The sequence below is a fragment of the Pseudopodoces humilis genome, chromosome 6 (genome assembly GCF_049639895.1).
Source record: "Pseudopodoces humilis isolate 2021_Gansu_Grassland_sample_001 chromosome 6, ASM4963989v1, whole genome shotgun sequence".
Taxonomy (NCBI): Eukaryota; Metazoa; Chordata; class Aves; order Passeriformes; family Paridae; genus Pseudopodoces; species Pseudopodoces humilis.
In genome coordinates this window covers 67,455,762-67,477,995 of record NC_142205.1, presented here as the reverse complement: position 1 = coordinate 67,477,995, position 22,234 = coordinate 67,455,762, and the positions used below count along the sequence as shown (strand labels likewise).

General features: G+C 39.5%; 1 protein-coding gene across 10 annotated transcripts in view; it reads left to right on the top strand.

Moving 5' to 3' along the window:
• The window catches only part of BLTP1 (bridge-like lipid transfer protein family member 1), an 86,699-nt gene that overhangs the window by 49,419 nt on the left and 15,046 nt on the right, over nucleotides 1–22,234 (top strand). For 6 of the 10 annotated variants that reach the window (XM_088055941.1, XM_088055937.1, XM_088055939.1 and 3 more), the window contains exons 40-64: nucleotides 289–529; nucleotides 1,155–1,303; nucleotides 1,733–1,952; nucleotides 2,607–2,765; nucleotides 3,739–3,914; nucleotides 4,006–4,181; nucleotides 4,784–5,490; nucleotides 6,661–6,888; nucleotides 7,256–7,349; nucleotides 8,355–8,405; nucleotides 11,217–11,423; nucleotides 11,535–11,773; nucleotides 12,341–12,585; nucleotides 13,110–13,215; nucleotides 15,169–15,266; nucleotides 15,373–15,558; nucleotides 16,220–16,388; nucleotides 16,892–17,103; nucleotides 17,737–17,935; nucleotides 18,536–18,595; nucleotides 19,452–19,678; nucleotides 20,161–20,361; nucleotides 20,564–20,694; nucleotides 21,539–21,662; nucleotides 21,802–21,911. In XM_088055941.1, coding sequence (XP_087912067.1) covers nucleotides 289–529; nucleotides 1,155–1,303; nucleotides 1,733–1,952; nucleotides 2,607–2,765; nucleotides 3,739–3,914; nucleotides 4,006–4,181; nucleotides 4,784–5,490; nucleotides 6,661–6,888; nucleotides 7,256–7,349; nucleotides 8,355–8,405; nucleotides 11,217–11,423; nucleotides 11,535–11,773; nucleotides 12,341–12,585; nucleotides 13,110–13,215; nucleotides 15,169–15,266; nucleotides 15,373–15,558; nucleotides 16,220–16,388; nucleotides 16,892–17,103; nucleotides 17,737–17,935; nucleotides 18,536–18,595; nucleotides 19,452–19,678; nucleotides 20,161–20,361; nucleotides 20,564–20,694; nucleotides 21,539–21,662; nucleotides 21,802–21,911 — 4,715 coding nt within the window. The remainder of the gene's footprint in view (nucleotides 1–288; nucleotides 530–1,154; nucleotides 1,304–1,732; nucleotides 1,953–2,606; nucleotides 2,766–3,738; nucleotides 3,915–4,005; nucleotides 4,182–4,783; nucleotides 5,491–6,660; nucleotides 6,889–7,255; nucleotides 7,350–8,354; nucleotides 8,406–11,216; nucleotides 11,424–11,534; nucleotides 11,774–12,340; nucleotides 12,586–13,109; nucleotides 13,216–15,168; nucleotides 15,267–15,372; nucleotides 15,559–16,219; nucleotides 16,389–16,891; nucleotides 17,104–17,736; nucleotides 17,936–18,535; nucleotides 18,596–19,451; nucleotides 19,679–20,160; nucleotides 20,362–20,563; nucleotides 20,695–21,538; nucleotides 21,663–21,801; nucleotides 21,912–22,234) is intronic. The other 4 variants (XM_014259628.2, XM_088055940.1, XM_088055935.1 and 1 more) reach the window with 3 other exon arrangements.

Below are 22,234 nucleotides of genomic sequence, written 5' to 3'. Positions count from 1 at the left end.
AATACTCAAGTACTTTTAGCTTCATATTTAACAAACTGGCTTCCTGTTGTTTATTTTTGGCCCCTTGGGCTAGATCCTCAGGTCACATAGATAAATGTATTTGCTGTGTTCAATGAAGCTATAATTTTTGTTTCTCCTTGGCTTCTTGCTTGATGTCTTGTGGTTGCCAGCAAGTTTGTCATAAGCCTCTTAAGCACAGAGATTTAAGAGAGCTTTGACTCTTTCTGCCTTCCAGTTTGCTTCATTATGCTGTGATATGAATTTTTCATATTTCTTTTTTATTTAAAGAGTGATGGCCTTCCTGCCTTAGTGACCTTAAAGAAAGGTCTGGTTGCCTTAGCAAGGCAGTGGATGAAGTTCATTGTGGTCACCCCAGCCTTTAAAGGAGTCAGCTTGCACAGACCAACCCAGCCAATGAAACTGCAGCCAAATGCCTGCCACGAGCATGAGGATGGCCTTGGACTGGACAATGGAGGAGGCCTTCAGAGTGACACGAGTGCTGATGGAGCAGAGTTTGAATTTGATGCAGGTATTTTTGTGTTATCATCTCCATAAAGATTCATAGGGACAAGCAGCTTCTCTCAGACATTTTTATCTTCCTTAGTTTTAATGCTTGAGACATTACAGTCTCCTTTTTTAGAATTATCAGCTTCTTTTTTTTATAACCTCCATTCTCAAGCTGCTGCTAACAATAATAATTATAGTATTCCAATAATTAGTGCTTGTTCAGGGAAGAACAAAACAGGAGATCTCTCTTTCTTCGCATTTTCTATCTTGTTTTTTCCTACACAAAATAAATCAACTTATTTGCTACCTTTCAATTAAAAGCCAGGCAGCTGTTAGCACCTTTAAGAGAGCAAACACAAAGATGTTTGTGTGAGAAACTGGTATGTAATCATAGAGTATAATGGAAATTTTTACCCCCTTCTCTCAAATATCTGTTTTTGATGAAGCACAAACACTTGGATTATTAAACAGAACCCAGCAGACCCCTCTCTGAGGTGTTCTTATTTGTCTGTAAATCAGACAGCACTGTGTAGGTGTGTGTCAGCACTTGGCAATTCGTGACTGCTTGTAGATAAATGTGCCTGATAATAGATCATCTTGGTCCTCCAAATATATCTGAATGAGGAAAACTGTTTGCTTGGATGCAGCTACTGTGAGCGAGCACACGATGCTCCTGGAAGGAACAGCCAATCGCCCTCCCCCTGCCAGCGCCTCCTCCGGGCCCGTCACTGGTGCTGAGATCATGAGGAAGTTGTCCAAGACTCACACTCACAGCGATTCTGTGCTGAAAATAAAGGTGAGTGCACAGGGCTGGGCACCAGGGCAAGGGAGGTCATAGCTGGCCTGTTCCGGAGCAGTTCTGTGGCTGCAGATGAATAAAGGCATGCAAAAAGTAACTAGAGCACATGGAAGGTCTGCTCCTGACCTCCCAAAAAGGATGCTCCAGCAGTTGGTCTATATTCTACATCTATTCTTTTTTGTTTTTCTTGCCAGTTGACTGCATGTGCATCATTAAAGGATGCACCCAATCTTATAGCCTTTGATCTTTTATTTATGGCAGCAGAAACAAGGATTTAACTGTCATGATACAAAGTCTAAGACTGGCAAAGCTTTCCAGTAACTTGTAGTAAAATAATTGTGTTCCAGCCTTATATTCAGACCAAATGCTGCTTTGTTTTTGCAGTTTCTACAGCACTTCATTAATTTCTTTGTTTTCTGCTTGCAGGGCATCCATCCATATCATTCCTTGAGTTACACCAGTGGAGATACAGCTACGGATTCGCCAGTGCACGTTGGCCGCTCCGGAATGGGAGTCAGGGAAAGTCCAAGGAAGGAAAGTCTGCTCAGCTATCTCACTGGGAGCTTTCCTAGCTTGCACAATCTTTTGGAAGGGACTCCTCAAAGAAGTTCAACTGCAGTTAAAAGTAGTTCTTTAACAAGAACAGGTATGATGTAGCAAAAAAAAAAGTATGATGTCACATAAACAGATGGAATGCAGCATAATTTTCAAGTCTTTTTGAATGAATAAGGAAACAACCATTTTGTGTTTGTTTTTTCTTGACCTTGTAAGTAGATTAAGAAGAGAGCTGGAACTAATATTTCAGTAATGTATTTTGCATATGATAAATTGCAGATTTTTAGCAATTTTCTATTCAACAAATATTTTAAAAGCTTGAAACATTGAAGTGTTTGTGGTCTGTATTGTTTTTCAGAGTGCATTGTTATCAGTTTTTCTTTATATGTAAATTACATACTGTATATGTTACTGTATCTTCTCTAAAACCTCTCTCCTTCGCTGTCAGGGACTGAAATACTGTTCAGAAAAAAAGGTATTTTGGTTTCTTAATGACTCTTTTCCTCTAATTAATGGTAGAGATGAGCAAGTGCAAAGCCATGTGTAGTGCAACATCCATTAGTGCCATGTATAACTTCTGTGGTAGCACCTGTAGTGCTGTTTGACACATAATTTAGTTCAATAAGCCTTGAGAATTAGGCTTACTTTTATAGTAAGTAGGTGGTGTCAGTGAAATTGTGCCATGTTCCTTGTTTCTGCTGACTTGGATGCAAGAAATGCTGAAGTTGCTGCTTTATCTGCACAGGAAATACCGTGGCCACAGACATGTTGTCTGAGCACCCTTTGCTGTCTGAGCCCTCCTCTGTGAGTTTCTATAACTGGATGTCCAATGCTGTGGGCAACAGGGGAAGCGTCGTACAGGAAAGTCCAGCCACCAAGTCTGGGCACAACAGCCTTCCAACAGGTATTGCTAATTTGCAGCTGAGTTCCAGGTGGTTCTGGGCTGGCTGTGCCTGTGTTTGCCGCATTCTGACTGAAAGCAGTTGAGAGAGTGATTTATGTTCAGCAGGACTTAATTGGTTCAAAGTATTACTTGTGGGACTTGCCAGCAACCTGGAAAATTAAAAGATGGGATTTAAGCAAAACTGTTGTTTTCTTTTGCCTCACCCTGGCTCTGAAAATTCAGCTTTTTCTTACATTTGGAACTGTCAGTGTAGCTGCTGAAAGTTAAGCCATGAAATCATCTTCTGTGGTCAAGTTCCTTGGTTGGGTTGGCTATTTTTGATCTAATTTTCATCTGCTTATTTTGTGATTTGTGCACCGGAATCCTTGCTCTTTCTCAGTTCCGTTTTGGGACTAAACATTAACATGTATTTTGGGAGTAACTTAGGAATGGGTGTAAGGGAATGAAAAAAAAATACATTTCTGAAAGTGTTAGATGTATTAAAAACCAGATGTGTAACAATTTATTGCAGCTCATTTATTTTTCTTATTGGCCTGTCATCATTCCAACTTCTCAATGTGTGTCTTAATTTTCTTTTTCGCTAATGCTGTACTTGAATCTTTTTTCTGTTAACGCTCCTTCACCTGTGCTGTATTAATCTTAGGCAATAAGAAATTGTTTTAGTTTGTTTTTAATATTGAACCAATAGTCTGATCCTACAAATGACATCGTGCTGTACGTGTTGCTTAACTGTTGTGAACTGTGTGAACTGGAATGTGTTTCTCTGCAGAAAGACTCTTTCCAAATTTGAATTGGACAATCTCTACCTGTTCCAGCAATATCAGGCTGTTTCTTTATCCTGAATGCCACCTTTGTGAGGTTGCAGACCTTATTGTGGCTTGTTTATCTATATAAATAATCTCGCTGAATTAATCGAGTCAGTGGTGGTGAGATTTGCTGTGGTGTTAGTGTTCCATGGGTATTTATTTTCCAGGTGTGGCACCCAATCTTCCTACTATCCCCTCTGCTTCAGACTTCAACACAGTTCTGTCCAGTGACCAGAACACCCTGGATGGCACCCACTCGCAGCACAGCACCAGCCAGGATGACATTGCAGGAGTAGAAGAGGGCAACCAGGGCTTTCCTGCAGTCCAGCTGGCAGATGCACAGGTAACTGGGCCTGCACATCACCAAATGGATGAGCAAGAGGGTGGAAATAATCGAGGCCTTCATAACCAAATGGGTGGGTTTTGTTTTGTAGGTTGTTTTCAAGCCTCTGCTAAGTTACACAGGAATTCAGTCGCAGGATGCGATGCCCCTGTGCTACAGGATGTACTTTGGAGAGTACCTCTCCTTCTCAGGAACTCTGGATTGCCTCAGAGCAGATATTGTAGATTCAGACACAGCAAAGGAAAGGAAAAGCAAGAGAGCCCGAAGGTATGATGAGAGATGTAAAAATATGTGTACTGGCCAAAGAACAGAAATTAGGCTTTTCATGTCCTGACAGATTTTCAAAGCACTTTCATCGGATAAGGAGCAACCCCTTTTTTCTTCTAATCTTTCATTCTGTCTTCCTGTTATCTTCCAGTGGAATGGTTTGGGAATTGTAACTGTTTGAATCTCTGCTGCTTTTGAAAATTGGAGAATGGGAAAGGGGGAGAGCTGGTGGGAATAATAGTGGGGGAATTTGAGTGGCTCTGAAATGGTGTTTAATAATTAATCCCATAAATAATAATGATGTGACTTTTTGTGAAAATGCTGAATCCTCCCCCAGACCAATTTTGTGCAAACCTTTAGGATATAATTGAATGATTGCATGCCAGTCTAGGTTTCATGGAACTGGATGATTGCTATGTTAGTAACACACCGTATCAAACTGTGAAAGTTCATTTTATTATATTTACAACTGTGGTAAAAAGGTGCTATCCTAAGGGAAATAAAAGGCTGGGTTCAGTAAATGAGATGTAAGCTGTGTAAAAAACGTATTTGACTCTCATAAAAAGCAACACAGTAGTGACTTGTACCTTTCCTTTCCTTAGGCAAGGAGCTGTCAATCTTCCTCCTCTGGAATTCAAACCAGCTTTGATGTTAGAGACTTTCAGCATTAGCGCTGTGGTGATGGAGAAATCCATGTGCACCCCTCACAACTCCACCAACGCCCTTTCCTTCCACGACTTGAACAAGCGCTATTACAACACCTTCCACTGCAATTTCACCATTTCCTGCCAGTCCATCAGCCAGCACGTGGACATGGCCCTGGTGCGGCTCATCCACCAGTTCAGCACCATGATTGATGACATCAAGGCCACGCAGACAGACATCAAACTGAGCAGGTACACGGCTGGCTCGGCCTCCCCGACCCCCACCTTCAAAACCCGCAAGCACAGGGACTTCCGCTCCTCGGATTTCAGCCGCAGCTCCCGGGGCAGCCTCAACGGAGGCACCAGGGTGAACAACACCAAGAGCAAGAGGACAAACAACGACAACAACAAGAAGGAGTCTCGCAACAAGAATTCCCTGGGGAGGTCGGAGCGAAGGACGTCCAAAGTGTCCAGGAAAGGCTCCAAAGATGTGGTTGACCACGTGACGATCCATATGGATGACTCCGACTCCATTACCGTGTCGGAACAGAGCGAGCCCTCTGCGGAGTGCTGGCAAAATATGTATAAGCTGCTCAACTTCTATTCACTCATTTCTGATCCAACTGGCATCTTAGAAAAGTCTTCTGAAACTTTTGGGCCAACAGGTAAGGTGGTTCATGAGCCCAAATAATAGAGTGTGTGCGCTTTTGTTTAAACGGGGCGTTCTGAAGCTTGGTCGTGAGGTGGCTTTTGAGAGTCTCACACCCCATCTAACTTGGATCCAGAGGGGCAAGTGGTGAGGATGCACAAAAGAAAAGCTTTAACATTTCTCACTCATTTTGTAGTATGGATTGAGTTTGTTCCTCCTGAGGTGCTGTTTTGTGTTCAAGGGGCTGCTGGAAATGCTGCTTATTATCATTCGGTGAAAATATGCAAGCAATAAGCCAAAATAAAGCAAATAAATAAAAAAATAAGCAATACATAGGCCATTTAGAGGGAGAAAATTCCTGCCTTGAGAATGACTGAAAGTAGGAAAAAAAAATCTGTGAACTTTGTTGTGGGAGCAGGAAAGGTGAAATACTGATTTTTGCGAAGTCCCACAAAAGCTACAGGTGTTTGGGTCATAATTTCACTTGAGATCTGGTGTAATTATTGCTATTTCCAATGTATTTCAGCACACCAGAGTAAATATGAGAGCTGTCTTAGTATCATTCTTTTTGTTGCTGAATTTAAGTTGCTGTAAATATGTGGGGGATGGCAGAGTTGCTCTATAGCTATATAGCTTTGGATTTCTTTTAAGTAAAGAATGAAATCTAAGCAAGTCTCAAATGAGAACTTTTGTTAAATATATGCCAGTATCTTTCATGCACAGAATATCATATCCACAGTTCCAATATCTGCAGAAAATGTAAATTTTCTTACATTATTTTTAGCCTCCTGAGCATTTGAAAGGAAACCTTGCTCGTCCAAAACAGAAATATAATAACCTTTGCCTGTGGGATGATCAAAAAATAAATGGGACCATTGGAAACTGTCAGGGCATTTTTCTGGTACAACAATAAAATCAGATCATTGCAAATATTTATATAAGGTACATAGGAGCATATCTAGGAGTAATAATGAAACCACATCTCTCATTATTGTCTTCACTGTGTCTTGGATTTGGTTCAGTTGCAAAGGTATTGGAGTGAAGTGTGCAAGGCACAGATAATTTTCCTGAAGAGTTTTCTTGACGCGAAAGATACGTGATCCACGGTTTGAAATACAAATATAAATGGGATATGCCAAGGATTTATTATAAACAAAGCCTTGAATAACTGCTGGTGTTTGTGTAGGTGTTCGAAGCCCCACGGAGCCTGCCTGCAGGGTGGTGTTTGAGAACGAGCAGGACAACGGGCGGAAGCGCAGCCTGGTGACCTCGGAGCCACAGCACGTGACCCTCATCGTCTTTGGGATAGGGATGGTGAACAGAACCCACCTGGAGGCTGACATTGGTGGCCTCACCATGGAATCAGAGCTGAAGAGGATCCACGGCAGCTTCACCCTGAAAGAGAAAATGAAAGGTGGGATGAGCTAAAAGCATTATCTGTAATTGAATTCCCTGGCAGCTTTACATGTGCATGTGCAGTGTGTGTGTACATAATATAATAATATTCAACAAGTTCTTAAAAAAACTATTACTAGGATGCTGAAGGATTATAAAAGGATGCAAGGTCTTCAGAAAGTGCCATGGAGGGAATCCTCTTAGAAGACAGTTGCTCATTTTCAAGAGATTTCTTCCTGTCACAATTTATAGCTGGCATCACTTAATGTGACTGCTAAAGCTGTGATTTTTCAGTTTTTTTCCTGTTGCAATATTTTTAAAAGCAGTAGGCATATCTTTAATATTTTACTGACTGAAATGCTGTTAAATATCTTTTCTTCCTAAAGATGTGCTACATCAAAAGATGACTGAGACATGTGCCACTGCTCACATTGGAGGTGTCAATATCGTCCTGCTGGAGGGAATTACCCCAAATATCCAGTAAGTAGGAAGTTTCACAATGTAAAATTGTTTAAGTGCATAGAAGTGGCATGAGTTGTGTGTTTATTCTCTTGTGCTTCTAATTGATTTTTGAAACTTGTAGGTTCAAGCCATATGAATTTGTCGGGAGTAGTTAATCTACTGATGCTGATTATTCCTGTTTAAGATCTATTGTGTTTCTTTAATAGATGTGTTTTTCAACCATTTTTCATCATTCTTTGTTCTCTCATCTTATTTTTACAGTTCTAATATCCCTTCTCTAGCCCTTATGTAACTGACACAACCTGGCAGGGGAGGGGAAGAGAACCACTTCTTGTGCATGAACATTGTCAGTCACTTGCTCAGCATCCACATCCTTCTGGCTTTTTTTATTTCTGCCAGGTTCACAGACTCAGAAAGCCCATGTATTATTTTAAGTTGTTCCCAGCTGCATCTCTTTCTGTTTGAGTTTCAGAATGAGCTGAACCACAGTTCTTTGTAGCACAGATCACCCTCACACGGTTTGGGTGTTAGCTGGGTAACCCTCAGTATGTGGACTGGTCTTAGAACAACACGACCCTTGTAGAAAGGGGCTAAACAATGTCACTTGAGTTTCTCTCCCCTCTTAATTCTTGGGTAGTTCGGAGGATGCTACATAGAAATTAAAATACACAGAATTTTATCATTTCCTCAGCTAAATTGCTTCCAATAAGTTTGTTTCAGAGGGATAAATAAAAGTTCCAACCTGGCATTCATGAAGGGTTTCTGAATGTGACCAAACCTCTTCATGTCTGCTTTACATGTAGGGAGGATAGAAAAGGATAGGGGGGAAATAATGATAAATCTTAAGAACACCAAGAGCAAAGAACAAACATGAGCAAAACCAAAACCTTCAGCTTGGTAATTTTGAAAGTAAATGTCATATTGTGGGTTACAAGTAATTAACTGACTAATTTTGCATGACTGTTTATTCTTTATTTGCTTTGTTTTTGTTTTTCTTGCTTTCTCTTCAATCTTCATCTGTAGACTGGAGGATTTTCCTACATCTCCTACAAGCACAGCCAAACAAGAGTTTCTGTATGTCATATTATTATGTTTAATAGTCTTGCAATTAACTCTGTGTTGTGTAGCTAATGGCTGCATTTCTACTGTGTGTGATTGTGGAGGCAGATGTTGCTTGAACACATCTAGTATTACCTAGATAAACTTTTTAATGAAGCCTGCTAAATATTTGCCTTAAAAAAGCCCTTGTCAATGTTGGCAGTATAGTTTTAGCAGCTACTATTGCACTGCACTCCCTACTGTAATGTTAGAATGGTTTCACTGGCCCTTAAGTTCTTTAGATCTGCTCCTGTACTTATTTTAATGAGCTTAAATACTGTTGATAAATGTAAGGGAACACAGAGGTTAGGTTTGCTTTGGAACTGCTGTGCTTGGAGTGATAGTTGTGGTGTCATCATGAGCAGGGCCATTCCTTTTTGTCTTTATTTTCCTGTGTGCTGGTTTAACTCCCAGACATGCTGAAGATCTGTGTGGGTGGGTGCAGGTCTCCTCTCTCACAGAGTCTGTTTATTCAGTGTTGTGGTAATACAGGATTAACTTAAAAATGTCCTTAGAGCTCTGGAAGGAGAGGTGATGGACTGTAAAACTGCAAGTGATGTAGGGAAAATAATGGGGTTTGTGTTCCTTTTTGTCTGGTAGCAGCATTAAACCAGCGCATCACAGAGTTGTTGTATTTGCTGCCTTATGATGTGGTCAACAAAAGTACAAATGATTAAAAGGATTGAATGAATCTGTGTGGGATAGGTCTTGTGGCGAGTCATGAACACGATACAGCCTCTGGCTTAGAAAGTAAATTCCTTATGGCTGGAATTAAGGGAAGGATCCCTTCACTTACACCTCAGGTATCTGCTGCTGCCTGAGTTTTCAGCTGACTCGGTGCAGTAGTTCTTGTGTGTTACAGGCCTCCTGATGGCTTTTTTCCCCCCCACACTTTTAACAACATTCCCAAAAATCTGTTGAGTACTGGACTTGTAGTCAGTTCTTTAGTGGGACAGAGCCCTTTTGTCACAAATTTGTCTGGAGAGCGATGATTTATGGTATTGATGTGAGAATATAGAATTCTTACTGGAAGCATTACTGGTATGTAACTTAAATAATGATTAATGACTTTAATGAGATACAACCAGATGCATTACAGGCACATCACTGTAGGTAAGCAAACTGCAGCTTTTTAATAATAAATGGATAGCCAGACAGTCTTTCCACATTTCATTCTGTCATGGAAGTAGGTTTTTTGTAGGCAAACAGCAGTGAAATTAATTTGTTGCATGAAATATGGAGAAAAGCACACTTAATTTTGCTGAGGTTTTATTCTCCTGCAACAGCTATATGGTGTAATACATTTTTAATTAAGGAAATGTTTAAAACGGATTGAATGCAGTAGTATTTTGTTTTATAGATGGAGATGCAAATGTGTTGTTTATTGGCTTCACAACAGCTGGGTCAGAATGGTAGCAGGGAGAGAGTAGGAAATGAGCAGACATCAAGAGAAATAATTATGTTTTTCTTTTAAAGAGGTGAATTAAAACAATTCTGGCCCTTTCTTAAGTAATGCTTATTTGTATAATGTTTTTCTGAAAATTGTTGTGAACTGTTTCCTCCTTCATCACGTATTTTGAAATAATTTCTACTCGACAGCCTGCCCTAAAATATTAATTCTTAACTGCTTTAGGTGACTTGCACTTCTTGCATAGTTATGAAAATATGAAAATGTTCCTTGAGCTTCAGTCAATTAATTTGCTGTTGATAGGCCAGTGGTTGCCTTAGAGTGCTGTGTATTTCTTGATTATAAGCAGAAGGGTGATGTCTTTTTTTGTTTGTTTGTATTTCCACATCTGGGTTGTTTTGGGCTTGCTGATATTTTAACATAAGAATAAGAAGAGACATTACTTAGAGAGTGGAGTTCATAGAATATTGTATCTTCCACCATGAGACCAAACTGTCTAGAAACAATTTAAATAGGATACAAAAAGTGTTATAGCTATACCCCTTGAAATATTGTATTTGAGAAACTTGCATTGAATGGTGCAGTTTTATAGTCTATTTTCCAGACATTTTAGCTGATGTATTGCATCTTGACAACTATATTTCCTTCTCTTTGAGGCTGTAATTCTGTGTTGGCTGCATAATATACTTCCATTGGGTAACCCTCCAGGAATTGACCATAGAAACATTAATGTGTTGCCACAATACATTTTTTAGTAGGAGTTTAATGAATTCTGCTATGCCAAAATTCTGTTAGGACATCAAAAATTGCCAGCTTTGTGCAGTTACAGTTTTATCTTGGGTAACCATTATGAACCATATCCTCCTCAACATTAAAATAAGGTTTAGATGATGCATTTTGGAATAATATGTTTGAATTAAACATCAGTATTAATTCACAAATTCATCATGTGCTGTGTATTTACTGTTAAGTATTTCCTCCAATGACCTATTTGGATGCAAAACTCAGATTTGACTTTTGACCAAAAGGGTGATTGAAGATTATTCCTGAACAGGAGTTGAAATGGAAGGCTCTTTTTTTGTTTCTGTGTGTGCAAATTTGTCTGTCTATGTGCAGCCTGGTGTGTGTGCACTGAAATGACCCTTACTTTAGGAAAGAATAGCAGTTTTTAGCAGGTATTTTTGCCATGCATGATGTGTAGTTCCCTTAAGTGTAGCGTAGTTGTTTGTGGCATGTAGTGAGTGCATCTGTGTGTAAAGTGAAAGAAAAAGGAACGTGGGTGTAGTTGACAAACGATATTGCTTCAAAATTCAGCTAACACTTAAAAACTCAGTTTAACCTACAACCTGCAAATGACTGCTGTTCCCTTTTGCTGTCAGAACCGTGGTGAAGTGCAGCATTGCCAAATCCCAGGCCCTGTACAGTGCCCAGAGGGGGCTGAAAACCAACAATGCAGCCGTGGTGAAGGTGGGAGCCATCAGCATCAACATCCCGCAGCACCCAGCCACGCTGCACAGCATGATGGTGCGCAGCTCCCACCAGCTCTCCAAGCAGATCTCCGACCTCATCCGGCAGCCCTCCACCGCGTGAGTGCTCCCAAATCCCTCCCCCTTCCAGGATTTTGCCACCCTGGGTCTCTGTGGGACAGCCAGGCAGATTAACAGGAAGGGTTTCCCGCTCTTTGTCTTGGCCCACAGGCCCCAGCCAGCCAAAGAGGATGTGGCGACTCCTCTGCCCTCGGAGAAGACGCCAACGAGCATCAATCAAACGCCGGTTGAAACCAATGAATTCCCACAGCTGCCAGAGGGCTTGGAAAAGAAGCCCATAGTGCTGAAGTTCAGTGCCATGATAGATGGGATTGCTATTGGAGCAGCACTCCTGCCATCCCTGAAGGCGGAATACAAGATGGGAAGGATGAGGAGTCATGGGATGACAGGTAACAGTTCTCTGGAACTTTACAAACATTACTGCTTTTAGTTTGGCCTTCCTATAAGCATCCAAAAGCACTCAGTGTTTCTGTTGAGTTATAGCTAGAGCTTTGAATCTGTTGCCATCAGCTTTTTTTTTTTTTTTTTTTTAATGTGGGCCCATATAGAGAATTTTCACTGTGGTTGTTACACAATGCCCAGAATTCAAGACATGTATACATTCATATGTAGCATCCTCCCAGGAAGCTTCCCTCTCGCTGCTGAAATCTGTTTATGATCCTTGATTAATTAAACTTTAATTTGTAATGCTGCTTGAGAATAGTCTTACAAGGCCTCAGTACACTCGAGGTGGTTTATATGATTCCCTTCTCAATCTTACTACTGTGGAGTCTTCGTTCTCTTTAGAAATTAAGGCAACCCAGAATCATGTGCGTGGATACTTATAGTTCTTTAGGTCTGTGCACTTCAATAACATTTTAAACATTTCAGTTTTTTTTATTGTTCAGAAGCTGTTCTTAAATTTAAGGATAAATAAGAGATTCTTTTCCCAGTTCATACCTTCCTTCCTTTTACAGGTGCCCAAACCAGATTTAATTTTGAGCTTCCAAACCACAGACTCCGCTTCACTTCAAAAGTTTCTGCCACTGACATGTCAACCATTCCTCCTTCGGCCAGTCTCAACCTGCCTCCTGTCACCATGTCAGGGAAATATGTCATGGAAGAGCATGACACTTACTCTGACCAGATCTGGAGCATTGATGAGCTCCCTGCCAAGCAAGGCTACTACCTGCAGGGAAACTACCTGCGCTGTGTGGCTGAGGTAGGTCTTGAAGGCTGCAGTCATCTTTGGTAACTTATTTCCCTTCTGTTACAATTCCTTACGTATCTTCACATTTTTTTAAACTATCTGCCTCCTCTAGAACTCTCAGGTTTACAGGTTGAATCCAAACACTGAAAAACTGGAAGATCATTTTATTGTTTTATAGCTGGTTGTTGGGGTTTGGTTTTTTTTGTGATTAGGCAGCTCCTTAAGTGCAATAATGATGTAACATGGAACCTTAATGATATGAAATTTTCTGCTCGACACAGAGTGTTCTGTTCACAAGTTCTACTTGTGTGCCAATTTCCATAGTTAATTTTCCCAGAGAGAAAAGTGATGCTCCTTAAAAGAAACCTACCTGCTGGGGAGAAGGGGAGCATTTCTACTAACTAATTCTTTAGTCAGAAAAATAGGCATGTTTGTAATTGAGAATTCTGATGTTTGCAGCTAAAAAAAAAAACCAAACACTAAAAATCCACCATTTTTAAAACTAAGATTTGTTCTCAAATGTTCTATTTCTTCAGGTTGGCTCCTTCGAACATAATCTCACGACTGACCTTTTAAACCATTTAGTGTTTGTGCAGAAAGTGTTCATGAAGGAAGTAAATGAGGTCATACAGAAGGTTTCAGGTAAGCAGAACACTTAAAAGCAGTTTTAAGTAAGATCCTCAATCCTTGTTTGATAGCTCTCAGGACCAGCTCTTTAATTTCACAGATACCCTCATTTCACCTCTAGCAGTGCAAGAAGCAGCAGGAAGCAGAGCTGGACTTGGAAATAATAAGAGGCTCTGGAAATTATTCTAGGTCTATCATAAGCAGAATTTTTATTGGGAAGTAGGATTGTTTGGCATTCTGGACATCAGCCTCTGTGTCTCTCCATGGTGTGACCTTGGCTGGGTTACTTTATTCACTTAGTTTGATTTGAACACTTTTTGAGTTATCCTAGAAGGCAGTTACAGAAATGCAGCTGATTTTGAGTGGAAAGATTCATCAATAGCTGGAAACATCATGAGGAAAGAAAGAATAAAAAGTGGTAACTAAGTGAAAAGAGTGTCTGTGTGTACATCTACCTCCTTTCATGGCCCTCTGTGTGTGTGTGTGTGATTTATGTTCAGATATACAAATATTCAGATATACAAATGCTATAAAAGAACAGTTCAGGTCCATGTGATGTGGACTGCCCTCGAGGCACTTAGAAAATGCAGTGGAGAAAATGGAAAATGTCAAATTCCCTGAAGGCTAACAAAAAACACCATGATATTTGTTCCAGCCAAAATATATTAGTATTGGGTAGTAAGAAAATGCTTAGGTAAAGAATAAATCTTCTGACAGCTGTCATTATTCTATTAAGAGTATTTTTTGTTTGTAGAGGAGCATACAGTGCTGAACTAGACTCTGCATTTCGATCTGCCTGGCATTTTTATGTGAGGAATTTATTACCAGTGCTGGTTCTCTGCTTTTCCAGACTGTAAATTTGTATTGCAAGTAGCAGCCTGATGGTTTTTGAAATGTGAGTGTTGCCTTCCGTATTGGGCTGATTCAGCAGGGATATGGTCAGGTCAGCAATCCGTGGGTCTGGATGCTCAGAGTAGAACAATGGGGGCAGAAATTGGCTTGGTCCCTCTGGCTTGGAGCAAAGTAATTTCCTCAATGGCTTGAAAATACCAATTAGTGTGATGTGCTACAGTGTATTTTCTAATTACGGTTTGTGTTGCACCAAAATATTGTTTGCATATTATCCTTACATAAAAACTGTGTGAGTACCAATTACTGAAGGTGAAGTTGCACAGACTGAGAGCTAGTTAATAAACAGAGCAGTCCGTAATAATTGCATCTAGAAGTTAAAGGCAGTGTTGGTTAAAAGAATATTATCCAGATACAAAATGGAGTGATAAAAATTTATTGTGGATTGGGGTTTTTTGAATCTGTGTTTTAACTGCCTGTCCTTAGCACCAAATAACTGTAATCAGATCATTTGGCATATTTAGAGAGAATTAATGGCTTAGCCTTTTTCAGCAGCAAGCTCTTTCTATAAACTAAGTTGGGATGTAGATAAATATCAAGGAGAATTAAAACCAGGGTTGCTTCTTCAAGGGTGCATAACTTGGGATGAAATGTGCCAGGATGAGGAAGTAAACCCAAAAATAAAATAATTGCAGAGTATTCTTTCCTCCTCTCATGGAAAAATACCGATACAATTTCAATTCCTCATTTTCATGGAATTTGCATAGTATTTGGTCAAGTGTTAAATTTGGATTGTCAGATAAGTAGGAGATGCATTGGTATCAAAACACCTTTTTTTTTTTTGAAAAGTAGGTGTCACTCCTTACAGGTTTTGAGAGTTCCTGAGGAAGGTTTCCCAGGAGGGTGGAACATGCCTCTTTTCCTTAATTTTTAATGGAGAGATATTCATTGTATGTCAGTAGATGAATTTGCACTGATATCTTCAATACTCATTTGTTTTTGTAAACCTTCAAGTAGTCACTGTTTAAAATGAGGCTTAATTCATGGTCTTTTTATATGTATTGGTTTTAAAATGTTTTCTTTGGTGAAACTGTGACTGTGCATATTTAATGTGTGCAGGAGGGGAGCAGCCAATACCTCTTTGGAATGAACATGATGGTACAACAGATGGAGATAAACCAAAAATTCTTCTTTACTCTTTGAGCCTGCAGTTTAAGGTAATCTGATGATGACAAAACCATGGTAGTTGGTTGGTTTTATTTTATTTTCTCTTCGTGTCTCTAAACCAGATGCTCATAACTTTGTGCCTTCCTTATCCATTAGGGAATTCAGGTGACAGCTACAACTCCCTCAATGCGTGCTGTGAGGTTTGAAACAGGGCTGATAGAGCTTGAGCTCTCCAACAGACTGCAAACCAAAGCAATGCCTGGAAGTAGCAGCTACCTCAAACTGTTTGGAAAATGCCAGGTGGATTTGAATCTGGCACTGGGACAGATTGTTAAACATCAGGTTAGTGCTCAAAATCTTTGCATGTAATGTTCTTAATAATGTTATGATTAAAAAACTACATAATCAAACCAAGAGGCTGTTGTACAGTGCTGGGTTTTTGTTTGTTTGGGTTTTTTCTTCCACATGCTATTAATATCTTGAAACTTCTTAGCCCCTTAGAAGGGTAATAGCCTTTCTACTGAGTCAGACTCAAAATGTTTGTTGATACTGATACAATTTTTAGAATATTTGAATGAAAGAAAAAGATCAGAGGAGATCCAAACTTTGCTAGACCTACATTTTGACCTAGTTTGTCTGCTGGTACCTGGAACCACTCATTCTAGGACATGAAAGTGTTTTGTGATGCCTAGAAACAGACAAGTACAAATCTTAGGACCTACAAATCATCTGTCACAATAGAGGATCTGGATATATAAATAGCTACATAAGTTAACAATTTATGATAAATAAAATAATGCTGTGATCAGAACTTAATGAAAGAATATTGAAGATCCTCATTGGGACTTTGGCTAGAGAAGAAAAAGAGGAAAGAACACAACTTGTTTTAATTTTATATTTTGTCAAATGCAGTGATTTGGGTTTTTTTTTCTTCCCATTCCCATCCCTGAACTCTTCCCTGGTGCAAACCCCTCCCTCTTCCCATTTTTTTGAACATTTTAAGGTTTATGAAGAAGCTGGCTCAGACTTCCATCAAGTTGCCTATTTCAAGACAAGAATTGGATTAAGAAATGCTCTCAGAGAAGAAATCAGTGGCTCATCAGACAGGGAAGCTGTGCTCATTACTCTGAACAGACCCATTGTTTTTGCCCAGCCCGTGGCCTTTGACAGAGGTATTGTAGATACAATTGCTACAAATTCGTGTTCATACTGAGGAAGAGATATTTTTTTTTTCTCAAAAGGCTTGTTTATTCAAGACTCAATACATTTCATGTTAAGTAGCTGAGAAATTTGGGAGATCTCCACCTTGCCAACAGATTGATAATTCTGTCATCAGACATGGAAATTCCATATGTTGAGGTGATTGGTTTTCAGATGGGTTTGGAGGAAGTTGCTGTTGTAAATATTCACAGATGAATAATGCTGAAAGCACCAGGACTTCCTCTATTTCAATGTATTAACTCTGATGGTAAATGATCAGGTTTGTCCAACTTGTCCTTTGAAGCACGAGCCTGATCAGTGCATCCTGAATGTGTGTGTGTGTCCATTGTCATACATCCTCTGACTGAAAATAATGGAGGAACTGTAAAAAGGAAAAAGAAGATTAATTAGTGAACATGGATTGCTTTTCTTAAAATGTTGATTTTAATTAAGCATTTTTGGTTTCCTCATCAAGCTGTGCTATTCTGGCTGAACTACAAGGCAGCGTATGACAACTGGAATGAACAGAGAATGGCTTTACATAAAGATATTCATATGGCCACGAAAGAAGTGGTGGATATGCTGCCTGGAATCCAGCAGACTTCTGCACAGGCCTTTGGGACCCTGTTCCTTCAGCTGACTGTCAATGACTTAGGAATTTGCCTGCCCATCACAAACACACCCCAGGTAAGCAAAAGTGTGACTACTGGAAATCTGTTAAAACACCAATTTGTGTGTAGTACAGACCAGAGAACCAGGTGATACATGTTTCAAAAGAGGTCTAGTTTTATAAAAGGAAATATTTGGGCTTTTTTAAAGGGAAATATAGGTGTTAATATGGGGAGGTAGAAATTAATCAGTCAATCTGTATACTTAGGATAGTATATAGTTGTACACATCAAAATAAACACCAAAAAAATCACATTAAATTGAAAGCTACTTTTTGTCATTGTTTAATCAAGTCATCTGTCATCTTCCTTGGAAAAAAACAATTGATCCTGGACTTGTGTTGTGTGGTCATGGGGCCATATGGATTATAGCCCTTGATCAAACATGGATTTTTGTTACTTTTCCAGATGAACTTGACACCCGCTGCTCTCATAAATTTCTAATGTAGGCATTGCATTTAGGAAACAGCACTGTGAGGCATTGTAGGGGCAGAGGTGATGCTTTTGAAACTCTCTGCAAAGAAGCAAAAATACAAGGAGATAGGAGCAGGGGATCAGTTAATAGGGAAAGATAAATGGCATTTAGTAAATGTACAATATCACTTTGGCATTGCAGTTACCAGTAAATTCTCCTTGTGATTTTATTTTCCAGTCTAACCACTCTGCAGATCTCGACACTGGCTCTGCTTTAGTCCTGACTATTGAAAGCACACTCATCACTGCCTGCTCCTCAGAGTCTTTAGTTAGCAAAGGTCATTTTAAAAACTTCTGCATCCGCTTTGCTGATGGCTTTGAGACAAGCTGGGATGACTGGAAACCAGAAATAAGAGGAGATCTAGTCATGAATGCATGTAAGTGGGGGTGATCTCATACTGGACAAGAGTATTTCAGATACAAATCCACTTTTGCCCTTCCCATTGGCTTGAATAACAGTTGAGCTTTCCCAAAAAACCTGAAAAAAAGGACTTTGGCCTTTTGAAGGCAAAATTATATGGACTTAAGAGGTTATATTCCTTTGTTGTTGTTTTCCTTTATAAATAAATTTTGCTGCTTTATATATCATTGTAATAATTTAAGCTCTGTCTGAGAGATGTTGGAAGAGTTGAATGCATTGCTTTTATAAAATTTCATAAAATCCCAGTAACTTTTAATAGTCTAATATAGAATACTTATATATAGAATGGTGAAAATTCTAAAATTTGTATGGGATTTTCAGTTGATCCAATACATATATATATTTATACAGAATACATATTTAGAATTTTGTATGTTACCAAAATAGGTTCGCCTTACTAAATAAGAAAAGCCCTTGACTGGGAAGTAAAACTAGATCTCCTGTCATTCTTTAATTATGGCAGGCAGGAGACTGAGGGTGGGATTGGGAAGGGCTGGTCTAGATCAACTTTTACTGGCTGCATCATCAGTGCATTTGCTTTGTATGCTTCATGTAGGTGTTGTGCCAGATGGTACCTATGAAGTGTGTTCTAGGACAACAGGACAAGCTGCAGCAGGTAGTGTGCTTGTTTCAATAAATAAAGTCCTACAAAAGAAAAGCATTCATAAAACATGAAATTAAAGTCCTTTAACTGTGTTTTAATTTAATTGGGTGGAGGAGAGTCAGCAATAGTTGCCCTAACACTAATGTCATCCCATTGCTTCCTGTCCTACTACATCTTCCTCATGCTGAGGCTTTGCACCCTGAGCTGCCATCCCTTTCTCTCCTCTCCCAGAAAAGGCTTCTCTTTTTCCCAAATTCCCTCTCTGCCTGGTCAAAGTAGTCTGGACCTACTCCAGAGCATTCAGAAGTAGCTGCAAGTCTCTGTACTGGTCGTACTTCCATCTAGAAAGAAAACCGTTATCTTGTGTAGTCATGCTTAGAGCAAGGTTGGTATCTTGATGCTGAAAAGTGGCACCCAGAAAAGTCCTGGGTAGACAGGATATTTACTAGGCGCACAGCACATATAATATAACATCTTCCAGCATCATTGTTCAAGCCTTGAATAAATAGGTCAGCATTTGTACATGCAGAAAGACATGTTTTATGTTTCTTGCTGTTAGAAATTCTGTTTTGGAATAGTGTACTTGCCTGCATTTGTATGAACTGAAGCTTGAGATGCTCTTTACTCACTCTGAGAGGAATGTGTTTTCATTAGGTCTGCCGGTGTTGTATCACTTGTTAAAGAAATACTGTGAAGTATTTTCATCAAGCATTTCCATTGTGGAATGTATTTTTCTCAGAATGGGCAGAAAAGACACTTCTGTGTAAGACAAACACTGTCTTGGCTAATGAGTATGTAATTCACTATGATGGGTTTTTTAAAAGAGGAAAACCTGTTTAAACTGATTTTTTATCTTTTTTTAACACAGAAAGTAGTAGTGCTGGAACATGGACACTGAATGTGTTGTGGAAGATGTGTGGTATTGATGTCCACATGGATCCAAACATTGGGAAAAGATTGAATGCTTTGGGCAACACTCTCACCACATTGACAGGAGAGGAAGATATTGATGACATTGCTGACCTCAACTCTGTGAACATAGCTGACCTTTCAGATGAGGATGAAGTTGACACCATGTCTCCTACTATACATGCAGTAAGTGAATCCACCAAAATAAGTGCTACTAATTGGAAAAAGTCTTCTGTCAAATGGAAAGGTCTTAGTCTTGAGTCCAGCATGCTAGTCTTTATAGCTCATACAAGTCTTGTTACAAATCAGAAACATTTATGTGTGTGTGTTTTCTAGCTCCATATTTCAAAGGCATCAAGTTGCAGATCATATTTCTACTGGTATTATGTGGAAATACTGATCTGGATTTGAAAACATGGAGGGGACATTGCACCTAACCTCAGGTACCCGAACTGTAAAAGCTGTGGCTTTCTTCTAGGTTTTTTCCACAGGAGAGGAAGTTACTAACACGAAAAATTTAAAAAAAAAAACTACTTCTACTCAATATGCTGCTGACCTTGCTTTTTGGTTTTCTACAAAACCATTTTAACAGCTGTTCCTTAATGTCTCTTGCCTGCTGACAGTGGAAACATTATCCCAGCCCACTAATGCTCCTGTTTGTTGTTCAGAAATCAGGTGGAGGTTCCTTGGGTGGAGATGCACGCAAGCTCACATTTGGGCAGCGGATTGTAAATCACCTGCTGGGTTTGAGCCCCCCAACCCACCGATACTCTGTTCCTGTAGAATATCTCTTGGGCTCAGCGAAGCGGGATTTGCTCCAGCCTAGCAGAGCACATATGAAAGCAGGCAGATCCTGCTCATGGGGACATGTATGTAGTAGTTACAGTGTGTCTAACTGAATGATGGGCTTTGGATCACTGCAAGAAACCCAATCAGCTGCCTATTCACATGAATTGATTCTTTTGCATGCACTAGTCCAAATTTGAAGGTGTGAAATTCACTTTGCCTGTTCACAATGTACTGATGACCAATTTTTGATGAGGGCTTTAATGAAATGTTTATTTTAAACAGGAGATCGTTGATCATCGGCGGCAGGGAGCTTCCAGTATCCAAACTGGAGAACAGCGAGGAAGGAAATTCTTGAAGCGTTTGGTTGATATTAGAGAGCTCAATGAGCAAGCGAAAGTCATTGATGACTTAAAGTAAGTGTGGTTTGCTTTATGTTCTTATCATACATCTTGTGGCACTGTTACGGTTCAGTGCAAATCATTGCCTTTATTTAAAAATAAAAGATTGTCCCTTTGGATTCCAAAAGCAAAGACTGTATGTGCAAGTATTCTCTCATATCTCTCTGGTTGTTCCTTAAGTGTCTTTATTTTTGACTCTGCATTTTAATGACTGATTTATAGTGTTTTCCTATTAATTCATGTTCCATCTTGATTTATTTTCAGGCTGATTACTTTAGCAAAATATATTACTTTGAAACTGTAATAAGCTGAGGAAGAAGAAAAATATTTAAATTGACTTTTTTTTTTGCATCTTTTACATTATGTTTTCAAGATAAAACTTGAAAACTTTCTTACACTTTACTTCAGAAAATCATTAAGAAAAAATTATTTCATATTTCCTGAATTTCATCTGACCTTCTGTATATTTTATTAATAGTATTTGCAAGCAAGGTTTTTTTGGCTTGTTTGGGCTTTTTTCCCCCTTTTCCCCAAGACAGAGTTACTATAAATGGATCTGTCTGGGATGGGAATACAGAGATTGGTAGTTACATGTTAAATTATGAGAAGGGATGCATGTTTTACTGTTTGTACTTAAAATGAAATTGCTGTCACCATTCAGAGGGAAATTTTATCTGAAATTAAGATCTTAGGTTAAATGTTTGTTTTCATACTTCTGTGGCTATATTTGGCACTGGTCATAAGTATTGGGACAAAAGAGAAAATGGGATAATTCCCAGGGATAGCATTCTTACAACACAGGTTTTTGAAACTGTGGAAATAATATCTGTAAGATAACTCAACCATGCTTTATCTCCAGGAAATTAGGTGCAAGTGAAGGGACCATAAACCAAGAAATTCAACGCTATCAGCAGCTGGAGTCAGTGGCTGTGAACGACATCCGCAGGGACGTCCGCAAAAAGCTCCGTAGATCCAGCATGAGGGTGAGCAAGATTAAGCTTCTTTGAGAATATTGTAGCACTTTTACTTTGCTGGCACACCCATGTACAGTAGCATTTTAGCTTGCCAGAGTTTCTTCTCTGTGTTCTCAGTTGTTGCATTTCAATATTATTTCTGGTTTAGGCTGCCTCCTTGAAAGACAAGTGGGGTCTGAGCTACAAACCCAGCTACAGCCGATCTAAGAGCATTTCGGCATCAGGGAGGCCACCTCTGAAAAGAATGGACAGAACAAGGTGAGCCTGTGGGAATCAGGGATCTGTGATAGCCACAACAGCACATGGAACAACAGGGGAAATGTTGGACTTTGGCCTGAAGGGTCCTTTTACCACAGGCAGCAGCTGTTTGTGGTGGAACTGGATAGGAGAAGGTCATTTTGCAAGGCAGGCATGTTCTAAAAAGCATTTTTTCTCATTTTTCTGAAACCTCTGAGAAGATTTTACTTCTCCAGCAACTTGGGGTTTTCTACAGGATCCTGTTTTCAGAACATATTGAAGAAATATATGTAAGGAAAAATGGCATAGTGTAATCTTGTTTTGTACACCTGACTTACAATCAT